General features: G+C 41.4%; 1 protein-coding gene across 2 annotated transcripts in view; it reads left to right on the plus strand.

Annotated features, from left to right (window-relative positions):
* rab6ba (RAB6B, member RAS oncogene family a) overlaps positions 1-23,122 on the plus strand; it is a 103,798-nt gene that overhangs the window by 70,590 nt on the left and 10,086 nt on the right. Inside the window, exons 5-6 of one of the 2 annotated variants that reach the window (XM_080728357.1) lie at positions 4,433-4,544; positions 14,744-14,837. The exons of the other annotated variant lie outside the window; for it this stretch is intronic. Of the exons in view, the coding sequence (XP_080584483.1) occupies positions 4,433-4,544; positions 14,744-14,837 (206 nt within the window). The remainder of the gene's footprint in view (positions 1-4,432; positions 4,545-14,743; positions 14,838-23,122) is intronic. 2 annotated transcript variants of the gene reach the window in all.

The following is a 23,122-nucleotide window of genomic DNA, read 5'->3' on the forward strand; positions in this document are numbered from 1 at the left end:
TAGGTTTTATGGAGTTGTCTCGATTCCATTTGTGAACATTAGTGGCTCAAATTTAACACGATAAGAAATGGGAGCAGGGCACTTTAACTTTGATGTCCCCTGGGAGATTAATTTTTATGAGCAAACATGTTACCTTCTCACAAGACCATGTTCTCCTTTCACCTTGAAACTGTTGTGGTACCTTTTCCTTCAAATCCCAGCACAGGAATGTGATATGAACTTTGCAAGCATGCACACAGTACCAAATAAGTGGCTCTGACAAGGCCAAATGTATTTTTGTTAAAGAATAATAACAAATATTGCCATCCAGATATCTTATAAAACATTTTGATAGTACAACTAGAAAAATATTGTTCCTTCGAAACAATTGTGGGCTCGCTTCAAGCCAGAAAACAATGGCTATAAAAGCACAAAATGTCAAGATCGCAGGCATTGCTCTCTTTGACGTTACTGACGTCAAAGATTGGTCCATTTTGTTCCAAAAATGTGTTGTGCAAAGGTTGACCCGCTGGTGGCGCTATAACAGGCCAATGTGAGAAGGTTGGTATCTGTTCCTTGACCTATTGGGAATGTGCTTGCAAGATTTCACGCACATCCCAGGCTGTGTTCATGATTTGAGGTGTTTTTGGCTTTGGACACTTTATCGCTGCTTGCAGCTATATTTATTATTATTATTTTATAATTTTTTTGTGTGCACTTCATAGGCATGTTAGATAAAGGTCCTTAGATTGCGTGTAGAATGTTTCATGCAAATTGCAAAAAAAATCCTAGAATAAAAACGGGTTTAAGCGTTTTACAAACTGCTCAAAATTATATAGCGCCCCCCTTTGGCCATTTGGGGTAAGATTGGTTTCAGTGATATTTGAACTAACCCTCTACACTATTTTGTCATGAAAATGTGACTTTGCATGTATGTTTTAGAGGCAGAAGAATAATTTGCATAAAAATGCAATATTGTTTGAATTATTTAAAAAAGCATGTTTCAATGTTAAAGAAATCCGATCTGACAGATCTTTAGATATCGGTCCAAAGTTCACGTAAAAAAAGTTTTGTGCACGTGACGCGAAAATTCCAGAATAAAAGCGGGTTTACGCGTTTTACAAACTGCTCAAAATGGCGGAAAATTAAAGGGCGGAGCTTACTTAACAACGACACAGATGTCTTCCGCTTGAGTCAAAGCACGCGTGTAACAAGTTGCATGTCTTCAAACGAAACGAGTCAAGACTTATGTCCGTTTGAAGTTTGAATTTTCAAACGCTTCGTATAGCGCCCCCCTTTGGCCAATTGGAATAAGATTGGTTTCAGGGATATTTGGACTAACCCTCTACATGTTTGCCAAATGCCATGAAAGTAACACTTTGCATGTTTGATTTAGAGGCAGAATAATAATTTGCATAAAACCGCAATATGAATTGAATTATTAAAAATTAATGGTTTAACGTACAAACTTCTCACCACATAGACTGTATAGGTATTGGTCCAAAGTCCATGTGAAAAAAGTTTTGTGCGCTTAACTCAAAAATCCCAGGAGGAGATAGATTTTTACTGTATTTCATATAATTCAAAATTGTGGGAGACCTAAAGGTCAGAGGTCAAAAGTCAGAGGGTAAAAGTTGTTCGGCATGAGGAGACGCATACGTGTATACAGGTTTCATGGCTGTATGTATAACACAGCATGAGCTATACCTGTTCAAAGATCGTACTTTCGAAGGCTTCCTACAGCGCCACCATTTGGCCGATTGCTGTAAAAAGTAATAGCACACTTCCCCACTGTAAGCTGAACACATTGATATTTTTATTTTCATTTTCTCACTAAGTATGTAGGAGTAGAAAGGAACCGAAAATCCCGTCTACTTATAAATAAATAAATAATGACAATATCTAAAGTGTGCTCGCCAGGTACTGGCGAGCCCACAATTACTGTATAGTGCATGCTTTTATAAAACTCAAGATCATTTAGCATCCCTAAAATGATATACATATTCTGAGAAATAAATACTGTAGCATTTGCTATGTTTGTTAACCAGCTTTCACCATTTCCTGATTAATTGCACGATAAATTGGTCATCATATCATATCGGCTGCAAATCAGTAGGCGGATATCTATCTATTAAACGAGCAAACTCACGCTCTAACGCTCGCGCTTATCCACGTTTATCTATTCACTCGATTCAGCAACTGATCCCAAAGTTCACATGGTATTGGCCATTAGCATTATACCAACGGTGACGGAGCCCGAATTTCATTTCTCCCAAATGAAAGCTGTTTATTAGCCTTTTTCTTCCACTTCTGTTCAACTCTACAGCCTGATGTCAGGGTCACGGTCCGTTCCTCCAGGCCATGGGATCTGTAGCCACACACACACACACACACACACACACACACACACACACACACACACACACACACACACACACACACACACACACACACACACACACACACACACACACACACACACACACCCTCTCTCTCACAGTTAGGAATGTGCATGGTCTCTCTCTCTCTCTCTCTCTCTCTCTCTCTCTCTCTCTCTTTCTCTCTCTCACACACGCTTTCACCAGGTGCGTTTTTTGATGTGTCTCATCTTCCAACGGGTATGAAAAAACTATGTGGAGCAAGTGCATACATCCCCATACTTCTATTCACCTAAATTTGCTGTTAAATTATTTGTATCCATCATAAATATACACTCCTCCATGGGCTGCTCCTTAAATTATGATGCTCCCACATATTCTCACGCACGCACCAGTTACAGTAACTTTCCCCACAACCCACACTCTGCACATATTTTGAAGCACATATCTTCGAACGGGTAAGGTCTAGTCGAAATAATTTCCGATATATGTCGATCGGTGAGCCCATAGGATGATGCATTAATTATGAGCCAGCCATGTTGATGCGTTGGTGGGAGAACAGCTTGTGTTACAATACGAGATACTTGAGAGGCCAAGGAGTGTTATACTGTATTTTGGAGACTGATCGCAAAAGCATAATGTGATCATATCTGAGATATCACACTTCTGTATCACAGCAGTGCGGTATCTCAGATATTAAATCCGGGCCTTAGAAACATAACTTAGTGTCCAGGAGGCATACTGTAATACAGCAGCTCATAACAATGCAGATTTTTTAATCTCCACCCAGCATCACAGTTACAAGTTCAAGTTCAAGTTCAAGTTCATTTATTGTTACAGTATAAATGGTGTACAGTAAACTCTACTGATGGAAACTGGTATTGCATGGTATCGCTATCGGTTGATATGACCATGGAAGTGATTGGTTCTTGGCCAAAACCTGCAATATTGTGCATCCCTCCTAGCTATACTGTAATTCTGATGTTCAACTTATCAGTCTCCATGAAGGAGTGGAGGGAACACAGTAAAGGAATTTAGGACTCGGAACAGCTGAACTGAATGAAGAATTAATAACAAATGAAATCTTCAAATAATTCTAATATCATAATTGAATTCCGCAGCTTCTCATTACTAGGCCTGTCACAATTATTACATCATCTTCTAATGGCAATTGTTTGACATTATCGCAATTATTTTGTCATAATCGTCATAATCGTTTCCATGTTGAAAAATGTTCATATATATTCAAACATTTTCAAAAATAGTGGAAATGGCAGATCTACAAGCTCACAATGTGTCGCGATGCGGCGCGTTGTGAGCTTGTAGAACGGCTATTTCCACTATCAATGTTCTTTTTAGTATTAAGTTGTCAAATATTCTCTGTGGTGAGTTTGCATGTTCTCCCTGTGTCTCCTTGGGCATAGGCCCTCACACAAAAACATGCAGTAGTCCTAGTTTCTATACTACCTCCCCCTAGCCAGCCGGGTGCTCCCCAATGTCCCCTGGCGCGGCAGGGGGAGAGCGGAAACCAGGACTACAGGTTAGGTAGTCACCGGGTGAGAAAAATGGGTTGCAAAAATCGTGGGATGAAAAACATAAAAAAAAAAAAAGAAAGTTGTCAAATACGTAATTTCTTTGTATATTTAGGTTATGCGTCATATCTGCCATGTGCAACTTCAAAGCCTTAAAGCCAAACATAAATGTATTTGTCAACGATAAAAACACAATTAAATCGCGTTAATCGCCATTATTTGAGTGACAATTAATTGCCATGTAAAATGTCATAATGGTGACAGCCCTACTCATTACAGAGAAAAACATATCGTCGTTGTCGGGTGAAAACCTTGTATGTCCAAAACCGTTCGTTTTTCATTTTAAAAATTAAACTAGTGAAAACAGACGATCTACAAGCACACAACGCCTCGCGGTGCGAGGCGTTGTGTGCTTGTAGATCTGCTGTTTTCACTACTTTTGTGCAACGGCCTTATACGATGAAGCAGGGCTTTACTTTGCGAAAGAACATACAAATTCGAAACTTGGAGATATGAGGTTTTCACTTGTCTTCTTGCCAACAGATGTGAACTCCTTCCAGCAAACCTCCAAATGGATCGACGACGTGAGGACAGAGAGAGGAAGTGATGTCATCATCATGCTTGTAGGCAATAAGACAGATCTGGCAGATAAGAGGTATGGAATAATAATCACTCCTTCTGTTCACAAGCAGGCATGTGCACACATAGACATCAAAGGGGGCTTGAGCCCCAGCCCTTTTACCAGTCTGTAAAAAAGTGCCCTCTACAGACCATGAATGCAGTTTTTACTCTGTTGAAAGAAATGCAAATGCCCCCCTTTCCATGCCATACCTGAAGGCAGCATTCAAGAGAATTGCCTTGTCCAAACACTCCTGAACTTGAATGCAGCATCTCATGTCGAAAGAATTGCCCTCTCTGTGTAGAAATCAAGCATCGAAAATAGACAACATCCAAGAGCTTGGAGGTCTGCTATTTTCGAGATTTTCACCAAAATTTTCTCAAGCCACTATGTTCTGAGTGTTACAGCAGCGGTGATTGAACAAAGAAGAAGTATATCACAACATAAAAAAGTGGTAGGCAAGTAAGGAAGTTAGATGATGCTCACAGTAATGGATGGTAAACAGGGTGTAAAATTAGGGCATGGGAGGTAGACACAGAGGGAGGGCAGAAAAATAATGAGTGGAAAATAGCTAAATAACCTGTTGTTAACCTGGTGCATATTTAAATACAGTAACCATGCTTTATATGAAAGAGATCGGCCTCCTGGTGGCACTATGTGAACACAGCAATACTCAGCTTTTCATGCAAATGATGAATGCAACAAAGAACAAGGTTTGTGTATCACTTTTCAAAAACAAACTTCACAGTTTAATTAAAAACAATAAAAGTGACAGCAAAAATTTTTCAGATTAAAACAGCAGTGAATAAACAGACACGAAGAGAGAAAGAGAGAGCACTTATTCTTGTACTGTATGTACTGTGTGCAGTAGTTTAGCCAACAACCACACAATAGCTTGTTACATACATAAATCACATCGCTACATGTGAATAATGCATACTGGAAGTCCATTCGTTATATTAGCTCGATTCCGACCCACAGTAGATTATTCATGCGATAATCTCTCCTTCAGCTACAGTGTCGCTGCTGTTCTGTGGTAATGAATGGCACTCCTGTCCTCCAGGTCTCCCTTTGACATACAGTTAAAATCCTCTGTTCGTGTAACATTTACCCTGGGCCCATATCTACACTCTCAGAGCCTGCAGACTTTACTGTGGGGTCTTAAATGAACAAGCAAGCGGCAGAGTTCTTGTGGTTGTTTTCTAGAGTTTTTCAGGCGCTATCACCTAAACCATATTATACTTTATGATATATGAACAATGTATGATCTACAAGCTCACATTGAGCTTGTAGATAAGCAATTTTGGCAGAATGTTGGCCTATTATGGCCAGACACTAGGATCCGTGTGGCTTACATACCGGTAGCAGCGAGTCAACCTTCAGCTCTGGTGTCCATTTGACTGGCATCTAGGGTTGGGATCCCTTAGGATTTGAATTATTCTGGTTCTTCAACGATTTCCTTTTAACGGTCTGATTCCATAACGGTTCCCTATTTAAAATGTTTTATATAATTTTGGCCTTCATTATAACAAATATAATGGCAATCGGATGCTGTGCTCATGATTTGAGGCACATCTTGTCTGTCTTGATCACTATAGAGATAATGCTTACCGATTTGTGTTATGTTTGGACAAAATCTGTAGGAGTAATATAATAAAATGTGGTTAGCAAAAGTCGGCCTCCTGTTGGCACTATGTGAAAAAGAGGTTTTTCCTTTGCCTCTAGAGCATACATAGGCAACTGGTTGCCCGGGGGTCACATGTGGCCCCCACCTTCACTTAATGCGGCCCGCAGGTAAAATTTATATCAGAATACTGATATATTATTGATTTCAGCTGTTACAATTCCAAACATGACCCGTTTTAATTCCGTCGGTCTATATTAGTAGCTTAATGACTGGTATAGAAGTATTAAAATGTTTTTTTTTTTTTTTTATGTCCAAAGTCCAATGTATTTGTATTTAGGTTCATAAAGTTAACATGACTAACTAACTAACTAAATAACTAAATAACTGAGTTTGAAATTAAATCAAAATTTTAGATTTCAGGATTCCAATAAAAAAAAAAGAATTCAGGATTCCAATTCAAAAGCTGCGATGCGTTTTGAGCTTGTAGATCGGCTATTTTTGCTTCTTTTGAATGAGATACTAGAATAACAAAGTTGGACGTAGCAATATGTAATGTGGCCCTCTGGAGTGAAGGTGGAAATATAGCGGCCCTCGCCATCATCAATGTTGCCCACCCCTGCTTTAGAGAGTGTGCATACAATGATCCACTGCGATCGGTCCAATGGTACTAGAGATTAGCTGCTCACAGACGGACGGACACACGGACAGACAAACATCGTCTCGGCCACGCCTTCGAGTTGGAAAAGACAATACCAGGATAGTTGCAGCCCAAACATAAAGATAAGATTGTACCCACAGACACCAATTCCATCCATGCTGAGCAGACACTCAGCGCTACAGCGCGTATTCCCACTGGCTCGCTCGCGTCTTAAACCCGACAACTAATTGATCGCCGCCACGGCAGGAAAAGTGCTAGTGACGGCAGTTTGCAGGAGGTGAGTGACTGCAGGGCTCAGTCGATGCACATTCACAGTGGCCATAACAGACATAAAGCATGGCTTCCAGACTGCAGGGAGACGGCTTAGCTGAGACCAGCCATAACATTCTGGCGTATTGACATGCTGCACAAGCCAAGCAGGCCAATACACCACGCACTTACACACTCTGCTGGTAATATATTGTTCTGTTTGTTTTGCCGGAATGTCAGCAGTCTTAACATTAATGTCACAAATAACACATTGGCTTATCGTCACTGTCGGGCAGAAACCTTGTATCTCCAAGTTTCACGTTTGTACGTTTTTTCGCACTAAAGCCCTGCTTCAGGCGTTGTGTGCTAGTTTAAAGGTGTATTCAGTGATAATGAAAGTGGCCGGGGGTCATCTTGTCCCTAAATGGCCTTACAGCGTGGAAATGTTTAGTTTTTTATAGATTTTTTACACCATTATAATGTTCTCGTTCACTGAATAACGGTAGGCCTACGTCTCCAGCTTCAGGATATGTATGATACTGATTTACTACGAGACTGGCATTTTATGAGTTCAGTAGTTTAAAATCTAGACATTTAGCAGACGTTCTTAATCAATTCACAGCAACTGTGGTTCTCAAAACTTTTATTTTGACGATCATAACTAAACATCATAACATAACTACGGCCATACTCTACCCGGATTGGTCGAGGACTGGCTGGCCACTTCTGAAAACCGAATCTAGCTATGCTCGTAACACAGGCCATGGTGGAAGTCCTTATATGGTCAGCACACATTATAGTGAGGAGAATGAATGGAAAATTTACCAATTATATTTTTATTTTAAAGAAATACAATCACTGAATATACCTTTAAATCATTTTTAAAATGATACATACAAAACGAACGGTTTTGGACAAACACGGTTTCCACCCGACAACGACAATATACTTAACTGCATTCGACCCAGCGTGTTCAGCTACACCAATGTTTCCCAAACAATGGGTCGGGAATCGTTTGGGGGAATTGGATCGAGCGTATGGAACTGGCTTGTGGAAGGGGACCACGTCCACTTCCTTTCTAACTGCCCAATGGAAGCTATTCATGATTAGAATACTTCCTTTTTCTCCCATTGGTTAAAGGAATAGTAGGACAATAAATGTACCCCCATTGATTTCCCGGAATGGGGATTTGTGTCCCCATGCATTTTGGTCCCCATCCAGAATCAATGGGGGTACATTTGCTATAATCAATATTTTGTCTTCAGAATGCAATAAATACATTTATTTATTTTTTTATTTTTTTTACAAAAAGTCTCCTTAGCGTGAGTAAACAATATATATATATATTTCCTGGGATTATTGGGAATAAGGGTCTTTGCACACTACTGCGTTTTTCGGGCCGAATATCGGAGTGAATTTCGGAGCACGCAAATAAAAAATCAACCTTACGTTATGTCAATCACGTTTGCACACTGCCGCCCGTTTCGTATTTATTTTCCGATTTTCGCAGCTGTCGCACTGAGTCCCTTGCTCTCTCTCTCTTTCCTCTCTCTCTCCCTGGCCTCCGGATTTCGGATTTCCAAAACGCAACGAAACACCGCAGTGCAGTGTGCAACCAGCTTAACTCCAGTTTTTTTTATAATACCACTGAAGGACATAACATTTAGCACTGCTGGCCCTATACATAGGTGACTGGAACGCATCACTCGGGATAGATCTTAAAGCTCAAAATACACCATGTGTAAGCTTCTAGATAAGCATTGTTCCCCACATGAAACTGAGAAAGCATAAATGTGCTGTGGGTTTTTTGTTGTGACAAATGCGCACAACCCTACCACAATTATTATTCAGCACCACTTTTACAACTTCATAATAAGGTGAGACCCCGGAACCTCTGAGCGGCACTGTCACCAAGTCACCGTTAGCTTTTACAAATGTAATGCTGTTGAATCAGAATCAGTTTTACAGGTGTAAAGAAGTGGGTGAAGTTGTGCACGTCCCAGAAAAAAAAGGGGAAAAAATGCATTTGAAAAGAAAGATCAAAGATATCTACATACTGTATATTATGTAGTCTGGAATGCAGACTGATTGCTACATTCACCGTTTTATTTATTTTAAGTGAGAAAAAAAAATCTGCCAAATGTAGCGAATCAGTCTGGATTCCAGGCGCAATCGCATAGCATAAAAAAGCAACAGGTATGTACACGAGGTTAGACATAATGTGCAAAAAAGTAGCAACACATCGGTCGGTCCACATAGCAGCATTGTATCATGTAGCTGGCTTCCACTGAACATTGAACATGGCTTATAGGCTGTTGCTTTGAACATTTTTGAGATTGAACGCAGCATTAGGCTTGTTTTGACTATATAGGATACTTTGACAAAGTAGGTGTCTATGCAAATATTCTGTCATATTATTTATTCTGTTATTATTTGTATACCAGTAAGACTCCCTAATCGGGAGATAAGCGACCGTAGGTCTCGCTAGAAGAGGGCCATGTGAGAAATGAGGGGTGGGGTCTCCGCGTTGCCTTGGCGGACGAATAGGTACCGGCCCCGGCTCTCCCGGACGCTCCTAGGCCGAGTTAGGGCATTTTATGTGAGCTGCAGTGGAGGGGGTCCTCCACTGGGGGCGCCACCACTTTTGCATCCGTTCTGGAGTAGCAGGAGTGGGTGGTCCCCGGGAATTCCCCGTGAGCAGCCCCGTGGGGGTGGTCATTTGGTCATTTTTGCACATTTGGTATTTTTTTTACACCTGGGGGTCCCCCAGGGACCTGGGGGTCCCTGGAACTCCGGGGGTCCTTGGAGGTTGTAGTTTGGCAGGTAAGGAGTGTGTGTGCAAAATCTGGCATGGATCGGGGCAACGGTTGCGGAGATATGAGCAGTGCAAAAGTGTGACGTCTGACGTGTGACGGACGGACGGACTGACTGACTGACTGACGCACGGACACCTGGTGGAGCTTTCTGTAGTAAGTGCGACCTACGGTCGCAATAATTAAGTCTGGGATAAATTGACTTGAACTGTCTGACATTTGTTAGGAATAATCCCACCCGCTGACTGTGAGCGTGGAGCTTTCAACAACATCAGACTTGTGAATATGAATGAATGTATGGCAGCTGGGTTGATGTTGGTGTTTTTCCGTCTCTTAAAATGCGCTGTATGGGTTTTGTTATTCATTTGATGTTTTTTTTTTTGTTGCTTATAGCTAGTTGACAGCTCAGCGGGAGAGGGGTCTCAGGAAAGCAATCGTTTAAACTGACACGATGACGCAGCGTTCTCAGCCCTGTGCCCCGCGCCACATCCTCCCTTCGATAGCGGCGTGACACCTTTTAACCTCACTTCAGGACGTCTCCGGGTGAACACACACAGATAACACGCGTGTGGCTCTGGCGGCCGGGGGCGCCGCGTGATTGTTGGTTTAGTGCACTTTGTTCTACTGATGTTAGTTCCATTGATGCAAGCCAGAACGCAATCGATTGATTTATTGATCATTAAAATGTACATGCTCGGATGTCCACCCACCCATCTGACCATCTCTCACCATCTCCTCCGGGCAGAGGTTGGACACTTATGCTGGTCGAACGGTAATGGTGTATCTCCCTTGGCTTTTACCTGGTCTTAGAGTGGGACATTAAAGCCACTTCCATGCACCAATGAAGCACTAGTGTGTCGGCAATTATGAGAGCCGGCGTCTGTCCATGTTCTACTATAATGCGCAGTGATGATGAATAGTCAGCGTGTTCTTCAAGTTGGAACTCATGCATCTAGAAATAGCCCCAGCACTGGTACAACCGTGCAAGTCTATTATGTAAATACCTCTCCAGTGCAGTGCCTTTGTTCCTTCGGCAGAAGCTTCACGTGTCTCCTTTTCTCCACAAACCGCCTGCATTCCTTCTTCCTCTTCGGTGTTTTCACCTGTTTGGAGCTATCGTGTAAAGCAGTGGTTTTCCAAGTGCGGTCCGCGAAATGTCAGATGACATGAGGCGTCACGCTGTGACGCATGCACGCACGCACATGAGCTGCAGTTTTTTATACAGAATAGCGACCTACGGTGCATTTGGGTCCCCATCCGGAATCAATGGGGGTTTACTATAATCACATTTTTGTCTTGAATGCGACAAATACAAAAAAAATATTATTGAACTCAAGTCTCCATGGTGTGAGTAATCAATAGAAGAAAAGTCATTCTGGGGGTGAACTACTTACCCCTTTAACCTTTCATCCTCCTGGAGCTGTGTTTATTTTATTACATTTTTTAATTTTTGATTGATATATAAAACAAGGCTTCTCAAACATGTTCAAGCCATGGACCCCCAAATTGATAGCCTATGTATTTGGCTGCGGACCGCGGACCGCCATCTGAAAAAGGTTTGTGCCAAAGGACCCCCAGAAGAGAAGATTTGAGTTAAAAAGTAATTGAAATTATTCAAAGTTTTCCCTAGCATTTTCGATATTTTTCGAAACATTTAGAAAATAGCACATCTACAAGCTGTGAGCTTGAAGATCTATTGTTGAATAGCCAACGTATAAATCCAATGGATAAAGTAGTTAAAATGATTGTGATGCTACATTAACTATGTTTGCTGGGGACCCCCTGGAACCCCCGCGAGGAATGATCTAACGGCGTGGTTGTGTTCTGTTGAGCGTTGTTGCATCTGTTATCGTTGGTAGTAAATTGAGATACTGTCTGTATCTGCAATCTGCGATGTCAGAAACTACACTACAAACAGATACAGTGACTGATAAAGGCAAGGTTAGGTGACCAAAAAGACCACTTTCAACCTGGTGTCTCTATTTTGGGAATGTCACTATAATGTTGAAATGTTTTCAAAAATAGCTGATCTACAAGCTCACAATCAATGCATTGTGATGTGATCTGCGAGCTTGTAGATCAGCTATTTTTGCTTTTCATCATACAATGAAGTACATAGGGCATATATATTATATAAGTGATGTGAATTAATCGAATGTCTTTAACAGCACAATATAAACATAAACATTCTAAAAGAGATTCTGTAATGTTGCACATTCGGTGAGGAAACGTATGTGGTCTGACGTAACTGTGTGAAAACCTCAAGGATTGTTTTCTGCTGCACCCGCAGACAGTGTACAAGTGGTGAGTGAGTGAGTGCACAGATCCCCGTAGTTTAACGCATCTCCATTGTGTTTGTGCTGGACGGAACAAAGCAGCCAGACTGGTTACATCATCACGGTCTTCTTCCCAGCAGAACAGAGCCGCATCATAGCAGGCTGATGTAAGCCCAGTATAGTAACAGACCTGGCGGCCTTGTGCAGTAAAATGGTAAATGGCCTTTATCCAAGGCGCTTTACATAAATTGTGCATTACAGTACATTCACCCATTCACATTTCCCACACACATTCATACACTGATGGCGGAGGAAACCATGCAAGGCATCAACCTGCTCATCGGGAGCAATTACATGTAGGGCTTCAGAGTCTTGCGGACACTTTGACTCTCTGGGGAGCTCGGGATCGAACTGGGAACCCAAGCAGCCGCTCGGGAACCAGAAATGGTTAACGAATACGTTCTACTATTGTTACTTTAAGTACATTTTGATGCCAATACTTTTGTACTTTTACTCAAGGACATTTTGATTACCAGACTTTGTAACAGAGTATTTCTACATTGCAGTATTGATACTTTTATTTAAATAAACAATGTGAGTACTTTTTCCACCACGGATCTCTGCTTGCCTTAAAGGTGGTGTAAGTGATTTTGTTGTTGTATAAAATATGTGTTAAATATTCTACATTCTGATAGCAGTCATTGCTATAGTATTTGTTCAGTGGCATGGGGTATCCCCCAGCTCTTTAGTGAACAGAAAATAACAATTTCAAGTCAGGATACCAATCTTATCCTGTCAGGAGAGAGAACTCATACAGGATACATACAGGATAAACAAGTTGGAAGTGATGCAACCAAAGATATTAGCAGACAAAATTGGAAGTGGAAGACTATTTGAATTGAAGCTGATAAATGATTGGATAAACTCAGTATCCCGACCTGAAAATGCTCTTTCTTTTTACTGAATAGCTGGAGAGATTGGGAGACCCTGTTCTATAGAAACTAATATATATATAGAGCTTAAACCTAAAACAAAAAAAGAACTACACCCCTCCCACCCTAAACATATCACTTACACCCCCTTTAATGGACACCTGACATGTACCCTGCTTCTGAGCTCAATGTGCACGCAGCCAAATTCATTACAATGTCACCGAAATGGGTAGCAATTAATTTCTCACAGCACAACGTAATTAATCACTTTCACTCAGTTAATTAATGCCGGTGGAGGCCTACTATCCTAGAATAACACCGGAGGGCTTGAGTTATGACTGTGATGGTTTGTGTTGTCTTTAGGCGCACAATGCACCTCCAATAGAAACCTGTGCTTGTCAGATGTTACGGCGCAGGCACCTTATCATGTGTGAGCAATGAGCATACATCAATGTGCGGGGGCAGTTCATTGTCAGTTTCCTTCCACCGTTTTGCTGATCAATCTGTCCAGGGACGTGCAGAGAATGTCAGATAGGCAGGGGCTGAAATTTCGAAAAGGGCCTTTTGGTGAAAATATTGAAAATAGCAGACCTCCAAGCTTGGAGGCCGGCTATTTTCGGTACTTGATACCACACTGAACTAATAGAGTGAATACTGTAGATGTGGTGTAACGGCATGGATTTCTACACGGAGAGGGCAATTCTTTCAACATGAGATGCTGCATTCAAGTTCAGGAGAGTTTGGACAAGGCAATTCTCTTGAATGCTGCCTGCAGGTATGGCATGGAAAGAGGGCATTTGCATTTCTTGCACCATAGTAAAAACGTCATTCGTGGTCTAGAAAGGGCACTTTTTTACAGACAGATAAAAGGGCAGGGGCTCAAGCCCCCTTTGATGTCTATGGGTGCACGTGCCAGGCAGGGGCAGTTCATAGTCAGTTAGGGCTGTCACGAGATGACATTTTACATGACGATTAATTGTCACTCAAATAATTGGCGATTAGCGATTTAATTGTGTTTTTGTCGTTGATAATTACATTTCTGTTTGGCTTTTAGGCTTCGAAGTTGTACATTGCAGATATGACACATAACCTAAATACACAAATAAATTACTGACATATTTGACAACTTACTACTTAAAAAATAACATTGATAGTGGAAATAGCCGATCTACAAGCTCACAACGCGTCGCGATGCGACGCGTTGTGAGCTTGTAGATCGGCTATTTCCACTATTTATGTAATTTTTCAACATTCACGATTATGACGATTATGACAAAATAATGGCGATAATGTCAAATAATCACGATTAGACGATTATGTAATAATTGTGACAGCCCTATAGTCGGTTTTCTTCCAGCGTTTTGCTGATGGTTCTGTCTGCTCCACTCTCAGTTTGCTGATGGTTCTGTCTGCTCCACTCTCAGTTTGCTGATGGTTCTGTCTGCTCCACTCTCAGTTTGCTGATGGTTCTGTCTACTCCACTCTCAGTTTGCTGATGGTTCTGTCTGCTCCACTCTCAGTTTGCTGATGGTTCTGTCTGCTCCACTCTCAGTTTGCTGATGGTTCTGTCTACTCCACTCTCAGTTTGCTGATGGTTCTGTCTACTCCACTCTCAGTTTGCTGATGGTTCTGTCTACTCCACTCTCAGTGTGCTGATGGTTCTGTCTGCTCCACTCTCAGGCAAATCACAATCGAGGAAGGCGAGCAGAGAGCCAAGGAGCTGAGCGTCATGTTCATCGAGACCAGCGCCAAGACGGGTTATAACGTCAAACAGGTGAGCCACAGAGCCAGTGACTCACATACGTTATCGTCACTGTCGGGCAGAAAGCTTGTATCTCCAAGTTTCAAATATGTACATTTTTTTTTCCGCAAAGCCAAGCCCTGCTTCGTCACACAAGGCCGTCGCACGAAAGTAGTGAAAACAGCAGATCTACAAGCACATAGATCGGCTGTTTTCACTAGTTTTAATCATTTTTAAAATGATAAATACAAAACAAACGGTTTTGGACATACAAGGTTTCCACCCGACAACAACGTTATTTTACTTTTACTTTCCATGACATAAAGTTGCCTTTTAGACGTGACTCATACGTGTGTGTAGGTTGTTTTAACATAGGTCCATTTCAACACATTAAAAAGCTTTTAAGCTGCAAACATATAGGAAGTGTTTTCTTTTTTTCCTACACTGATAAGGGACACAGTTTGAAAGGCATGAGCTCCCTTCCTTAATGCACAATCAATGTCTGCTGGTTACTCAAATGCAAATGTGTCTACCGGCTGACAGTGGTCATTTCTTCCTAACAACGGCAAGACAGATTAGTCCTGCACTCCTCCTCTCTTTACCCGTAATTGCCGGACTATAAGCCGCGGCTTTTTTCCCATGTTTTGAACCCTGCGGCTTATACAGCCAGTTCGTTAGTTTTCTTTAATAAGGATTTATAATATAGATTTATACAGCTAACGGCCACCAGGGGCGCTCTAGCGGGAAGCAGGAAGGACACCTGCGGCTTATAGTCAGGTGCGGCTTATATATGTAAACATTTGTTTTTTGTTCTGAATTTAGCTGGTGCGGCTTATATTCAGGTGCGGCTTATAGTCCAGCAATTACGGTACATGTCTTTCTGCAGCTTGCTGATAGGATGGGAAGTGTAGCCCGGGTGAACAAATGTATTCCTTCACTGAAAACAACAGAAACAACAGCTGTCTGTTCACTCAATAACACATTCTGAGATGAAGGCCGGCCGAACTGAATAACGGCCACCACAGCCGAGCTATTATTGTGTCTGTGTCAATGAACGGTTGCTGCTGGCAGAGCCGTACTCCCAGGGACGTGCTGGGCCCCTGATTCAGCCCGGGAAAAGGAGTTGGAGAGGCCCTCATTGCGCGCTATAGAGAGAGAGATCTCTCTCTATAGCGCTGCTGCTACTCAAAAGATTTGCCATTTCAGATCATGACAAGTGACAAGCCAGTTGGGCCAATTACATGAATTAGGCCTATATTTAGTTGTTGTTGGGTGGAAACCTTGTTTGTCCAAAACCGTTTGTTTTTTATTTATCATTTAAAAAATGATTTAAACTAGTGAAAACAGCCGATCTAAAAGCACACAACGCCTCGCACCGCGAGGCGTTGTGTGCTTGTAGATCTGCTGTTTTCACTACTTTTGTGCAAACATTTTCATTTTTACTTTAGTGCAAACAGTTACATTTTTTTCCTAATGGCCCGGCCTGGACCGGCCGAGAATGAACCGGCCGTTCGGGAGTTGTCCCGTTTCTCCCAATGGCCATCACGTCCCTGCGTACTCCTGTCAGCCAGCACCACGGCGTACACAAGCGGCCATTCTTCACCTAGCCTTTCAGCCAAAGCGCCAGGGAGGGACAGCGTGGCGTGACACTGCTAAAACACAAAGGTCTCAGTCGTGCTCCCAAAAGGCTCCAGTGTTCACAATGTTTATAGTCGTGTCGTCTCCCCACCAGTAGGGCTGTCACGATATGACATTTTACAGGACGATTAATTGTCACTCAAATAATTGGCGATTAACGATTTAATTGTGTTTTTGTCATTGATAATTACATTTCTGTTTGGCTTTTAGGCTTTGAAGTTGCACATGGCAGATATGACACAAAACCTAAATACACAAAGAAATTAATGACATATTTGACAACTTACTACTTAAAAAATAACATTGATAGTGGAAATAGCCGATCTACAAGCTCACAACGCGTCGCGATGCGACGCGTTGTGAGCCTGTAGATCTGCTATTGCCACTATTTATGTCATTTTTCAACATTCACGATTATGACGATTATTACAAAATAATGGCGATAATGTCAAATAATCACGATTAGACGATTATGTAATAATTGTGACAGCCCTACCCACCAGTGGTGGAAAGTAACTACCGTAGTATGTAGATTTACTCAAGTACTGTACGATCAGAATGAGGCCAGGATACGACGCATCATGTTTTTAGGATTAAAACCATCAGCCTGTATGAATGAGGCATTCACCAAAATAAAGGTTTGATGTGAAACAATCACAACACATTTTCGCGTTGTTTATTCGCGTCGCTCCTGGTGTGTAATTGCCTTTACTTTTTAGATTTGGATTGTTATTACGAAACATACATGCTGTGAGGTAGATCTATTTTCATTTTCAATATTTGAGTGCTTTTACTTTGGTACTATATAGGTATATTTTGATGGCAATACTTCAGTATTGTGTATTGCTACTTTTACTTAACCCATTTAGGCCTAACCTATAGAATAGGGCTAAATCAGAAATTAGCCTACAAAACAAATATGTTGCTACATACTATACATGTACTGTAAGCCCCTCCCAAACAGCAAAATGTGTTCCTGGCCTGAATGGGTAAGGAGTAGTTCACCACTTTTCAACCTGTCTTCATATAATAGGTCCTCACTAATGTTCATAATAAAATAGCACAATTTTTTTCTATTCAGTCTGGGTCTCATAGGAGAGCTGTCAAATCCTTCTACCGGTGACATCATCGTTTGACAAAAATAATTAAATAATATTTTTGAAAAAAAATATTTAGATTTTTATTATCACGAGAACAATGGCTTCCACTTTAACATTGCAACTTTTTCAGGAATAGAAAGCCTGCAGTTTTTATTAGCTTGCATTTCCCATTGATGATGTCACCGGTAGAAGGATTTGACCCACCCACAGCTCTCCTATGAGACCCAAACTGAGTAGAAAGAAATTGTGATATTTTATCATGAACATTAGTGAGGACCTATTATATGAAGATAGGTTGAAAAGTGGTGGAGTGCCCCTTTAAAATAATAATAAAATAAGAGTACTTCCTCTACTACTGCTCCCCACCCACACAGGTTGTGCAGGGCCACAGACCTATCTGCGCTGTTGCATAATGAATGAATAATGAATCAAGCTGTCACTCGTCACAATTAAGCCACATTTATACACCATCGCAGCATAGTGCTGCTTGCATAAAATAACAGAGTTTCAAGAATGCTTCACATCGCAACTACAGAGTTTATCTATAAATTAGGCTTAAATGAGCATTCTAAAACGGCTAGTTCCATTCCTTGATTCTGATTGGCTGGTTGCTGTGGTATATGAGACTATAACCCACACCTTGAATCAGTTTATATCAAACCCAGGTGCGTTCTTTCTTTCCACAGTGTTCCAATTATCTGCACCTGTGTTGTTTCTGCAGCCTGGCCGGGAAATACTTTCTTCCAGAGCAGACCTTATTGTGTATTATTAGTGAAATAGAACAGTTTTAATGATTTTCATGTTGCAATATTGTGACCGTTTTAGAAAAGCAATAAGCCACTCGAGGCTTGTGGTACACCGGCTGAGAGGGTCGGAAACACTCGGCTGCGCCTTGTGTTTCCCAACGCCTCTCAGCCGGTGTATGCTACCCCGGTAACCACTCGCCTCTTGTGGCTTATTGCTTTAGTATAGCTGTCCCCCATGGCATTGGAACACCGCACATTGGGACATTAACACTTTGCTGTAGACAGAGGTTAAATGTGTACCAAAACATGTGCCAGCAACTTCACATCAAACTCACTTGATCCCGTTGGGGTGAATCTGGACAAATCAGAGATATTGAAAGTAAGAAGTAAAAAAAATAACACCCAGTGTGAAATGAGTGGTGCCTTTTATAAGTTCATTTCATTAAGTGTCCAAGTGTGGGACATACATACATACATACATACATACAGTACATACAGACAAAGCCATATGTACAGTAGGAGCGGTTAGCACCACTCAAAAATGCAATGTAGATCTCGAGATCCATGTACCGTACAGTGGCAACAGCATAGGCAACCTGTATTTATGACCTATGACTCCAAAATTGGGCAAAGTCTCAGCCAGACCCTTAACTTCCATTATAAAATGTAAGTTAAATATTTCAAAAAGTATAAAACATAGTGAGAATTCACTTAGTGGAGGAGCTTCAGTAGTAGCCACACAACAAACAGACCCTCTCATAGACGGCTCAGAGCCACGGCATGAAAACACAAGTGGACGATGAGAACAGATCTCATGAGTACCACAGCAGTATATTATGTGGTGTCCTGACTGTTTTTAATAATGCAGTGATGCTGTCCAGAACAGTACCTCGCAGGCATTAGAGGAATTGTCTGAAGGTTCTTTGCCTCAAATATTCATTGGCCAACAGGGGCGTCACAAGGGAGGGGAAAGTGGGACTGAGTTACTAGGGCCCAAGGTGGAAGGGCCTGGAATTATTGTATACTTTAGCTATTGAAAAATAGCAGATATACAAGCTCACAGCGCGGCACCGAGTGCCGCGCTGCGAGCTCGTAGATCTGCTATTTTTGAAAACTTGTGAAAATGTTTGCAAATCTTTGAATATATGTATGTATTTTTAAGCGAACATTTGTAACTCAAACTTTGCTTCTGGGGGGTCCCTGGAACAAAATATTTTGAGATGGGGGTCTATTTTTCAAAAATAGCAGATCTACAAGCTCGCAGCGCGGCCCTCTGTGCCGGGCTGTGAGCTTGTACTTCTACTATTTTTAAATAGTTAAAGCACAAAATGTGAGTGAATCCTTGTACCCAGGGCCCAGAATTTGGTGTGACACCCCTTTTGGCCAAACTGCTGCACAATCTAAAGCAGAATTAAATCAGTGTGGGCTGGAACATGTCCTCCCGCTTTCATATCGTTAGGGAACAGGTTCAGGGATTACAGATAAGACCTCTGAGGCTAAAGTCCTCTCATTTGATCACAGGGAGGAAGCCAACAGTCATTTATTAGTTTAAAAACTTATTTTAACTTCCTGTGCCTGTCACTCAGACCTCTACTAGGGCCATGGAAACGTTTACCACTGTCCAGTTGCTATGTCGCTGTACAGAGAATTGAAGATTATTGCTCACTATGGATACGGGTGTCAGCTAAATGCCTATAGTAGGTGTCATGTTATATATTGTTGCACACTAGGGCATTCACGAATAGTGATTTTTAGTATTCGAATTATTCGACTTCAAAGTATTCGAATAGTCGAATATTCAACAGGACTTGCCAACTGTCAAATATTAACCCATTCAGGCCGGGAACACATTTTGCTGTTTGGGAGGGGCTTACAGTACATACAGTATGTAGCAACATATTTGTTTTGTAGGCTTATTTCTGATTTAGCCCTATTCTAATAGGTTAGGCCTAAATGGTAAGCAAGAGGCGAACATTGTGAAAATAGCCGATCTATTTTCACAATATTTATCTGCAGAACCGAGTCACATTAAATGTAATACCTACAATTCCAAGTGCTTGTCAGGGTGGGGGTCCCCAGTTCAAATATGTTTATTTTGGGGGTCACGGCCTAAAAAGGTTTGAGAAGCCCTGGTATAGAGCATTAACAAATTCATCCACCAGGGGCATTGACAACTCATTCTTATGACTTCCTATCTAGCCAAGCTTTATAAACTATAGATTTTTTAAAGAGAAAACAATACAAAAATTAAAATAAGCGAATATTCGACACGTCGTGAGCTTATAGATCAGCTATTTTCGCTGCCCAACACTGACACTTGACGGATGTATAAATCTGCCGTGATGATGCAGAATTGAAAAGTCACCCATAGCATTTTTTGTTGTTGAAAATTATTGTTTTTTATTGTTACTATTATCAGCGTAGATACAAGACTATGCATATTAGTGCATCATCACCCACAACAGTTTCAATAACAGCATTTCAAACGACAACACCTCCTCGATGGTTGCAACTGAACAAACCATAACAGAGGCAGGTATTTGGATGGTGGTTTCGACCATCATGCCTCCTGTTGTTCTGTTTCCTTTTCCCAGTCTGCCGGGAGCTGGCTGCGCTGTAGGCGCTCATGGGTATTAGAACGGCACTATCTGGAGCCAGTGAAAGACTGTGGGTGCCTCTGGGAAGCAATTTACTGTACCTTGCCTAGCATACCCCGCTTCTCCTACCTAATCTAGGTGATGATGTAATGCACTGGTTGAATGAATCTACACTGTAGAATTCTCAGTGTTCAGTGTGAAATAAATGGACCATTTGTACACTCTCAGAGTTACAGAGAACCAGTGATGTAATGGACCTGAATTCAATCAGTTCAGCGGAAAGCTTCAGAGCCGTAGCAACTGTCTTGGCATTGAGTGGTTATAGTCTGCCGAAATCTGGCACAGAAATGAACCACTTAAACCATCATTGTTATTTACTTTTTTGACCAAAGTCCTTCCTTTTTTGCCTCTATGCCAAAGCTTGTAGAAGTTCACCCTAGGACACTAGAGAAGTGGTTAAGAGGCAACCAACCGTCTCTCTAATGGAGAGTGCTTTGAGATGCATGAGTGAGATGAGTGTAAGATACTGTAAGCCACTCGTAGAAATGTCCAGGCAGTGACTTGCACATACAGTAGGTTGACTGCCATATCTGATTTCAGTGATGGAAAGTAACTAAGTACAAATCCAGACTGCGTGGATATGAAAATTCGCAGGGAAATTATTTTTGCACCGGCCGATTCGTCTGATTCCAGGCTAAGTACATGTACTCAAGCACTGTACTGAAGTACACATTTGAGATTTTTTTACTTTACTGGAATCATTTCCATTTTCAGTACTTTTACTTCTACTCCACTAGGCCTATAAATATCCCAGAGGCAAATATTGTACTTTTTATAGAAAGCTTTAGTTACTAGTTAGTTTGTAGGTTTTGATTATTATTACAAAACATACATTAATCACTTCAGCCCTATACTGTATATACTTTGGCAGTTTGGCCGATCTACAAGCTCACAACACATCGCGATGTGACACGTTGTCATCTGGTAGATCTGCTATTTTCAAATGTTTTTTGATTGTATACATCGGAAAACTTGTGAAATGGGACATTCTGCATAATGAGTACTTTTACTTTTGGTACCTTTATGTACATTTTGATGCCAATACCGAATGTGAGTACTTCATCCATCACTGTCTGATTTACCCATGCCTGGAGGACCGGCTCATACTCTTTATTATCGTCACTGTCAGGCAGAAACCTTGTATCTCCAAGTTTCAAATGTGTACGATCTTTCGAGATTAAAGCCCTGCTTCATCATACAAGAGTGTCGCACAAAAGCAGTGAAAATAGCAGATCTACGAGCACACAACGCCTCGCGGTGCAAGGCGTTGTGTGCTTGTAGATCGGCTATTTTCACTAGTTTAAATCATTTTAAAATGATAAATACGAACGGTTTTGGACATACAAGGTTTCCACCCGACAACAACGTTATACAGTATGCTTCCTCACAACTCAATTTAAGGATATTGCTGCTGCCGGGTGGAAACCTTGTACTCCAAAACATATTGTTAGGAAATGGAAAATATAACCTGCGTGTTTCAATGGAACCAAACCAGTTATTATTTTGTATCTGTTTATACTTTTCATTGGTTTGATATTTATAAAACCCACATACTTAACCACTTTCATAAAATAACTTGATATCCGATCTACAAGCTTACAACGCATTGTTTATAAATCTGATATGTTAGCTACTTTTGGGATGAAGTGGGGCAGTTAATGACAAAACTGATACAAGTAGAAATGTGGAGACTCGAGAGCCCGAGAGCACCGATGTAAGTTTATAACCCTAATAACACAGACCCGTTGGACGTCTGGAATGTATGCGGTCTGCCCCATTATCGTGACTAAACTCGGAAACCTGCCATTCTTCAACTGTGGCAGTGACTGCTAGCGAGCAAAGAACTCTTCCACTTCTCAAACAGCAGCTTGTGGACGATTTGCCACAAGCTGCCACAAGCTGAAACGAATAGGTTTTCAGTGACTTTCTGCAGGCAGTCAAAATGCAAAGTGAAGTGCTGTGATGGAGAGCGTGTCGCACCTGCTGACTCATCTGAGCTAGAAGATGGGCTTTAAGCAGTGGTGGAAGAAGTACTCAGATGTTTTACTCAAGTAAAAGGAGCAATACCACAATGTAGACGTACATGGAAGAATTACATTAAAGGAGTAGTTCACCCCCCCCAAAAATACTTATTTTCTATCAATTACACATCAAAATATTGGTTTAGGAATGCGTAC

This window comes from Nannobrachium achirus (assembly GCF_963921795.1).
Source record: "Nannobrachium achirus genome assembly, chromosome: 1".
Taxonomy (NCBI): domain Eukaryota; kingdom Metazoa; phylum Chordata; class Actinopteri; order Myctophiformes; family Myctophidae; genus Nannobrachium; species Nannobrachium achirus.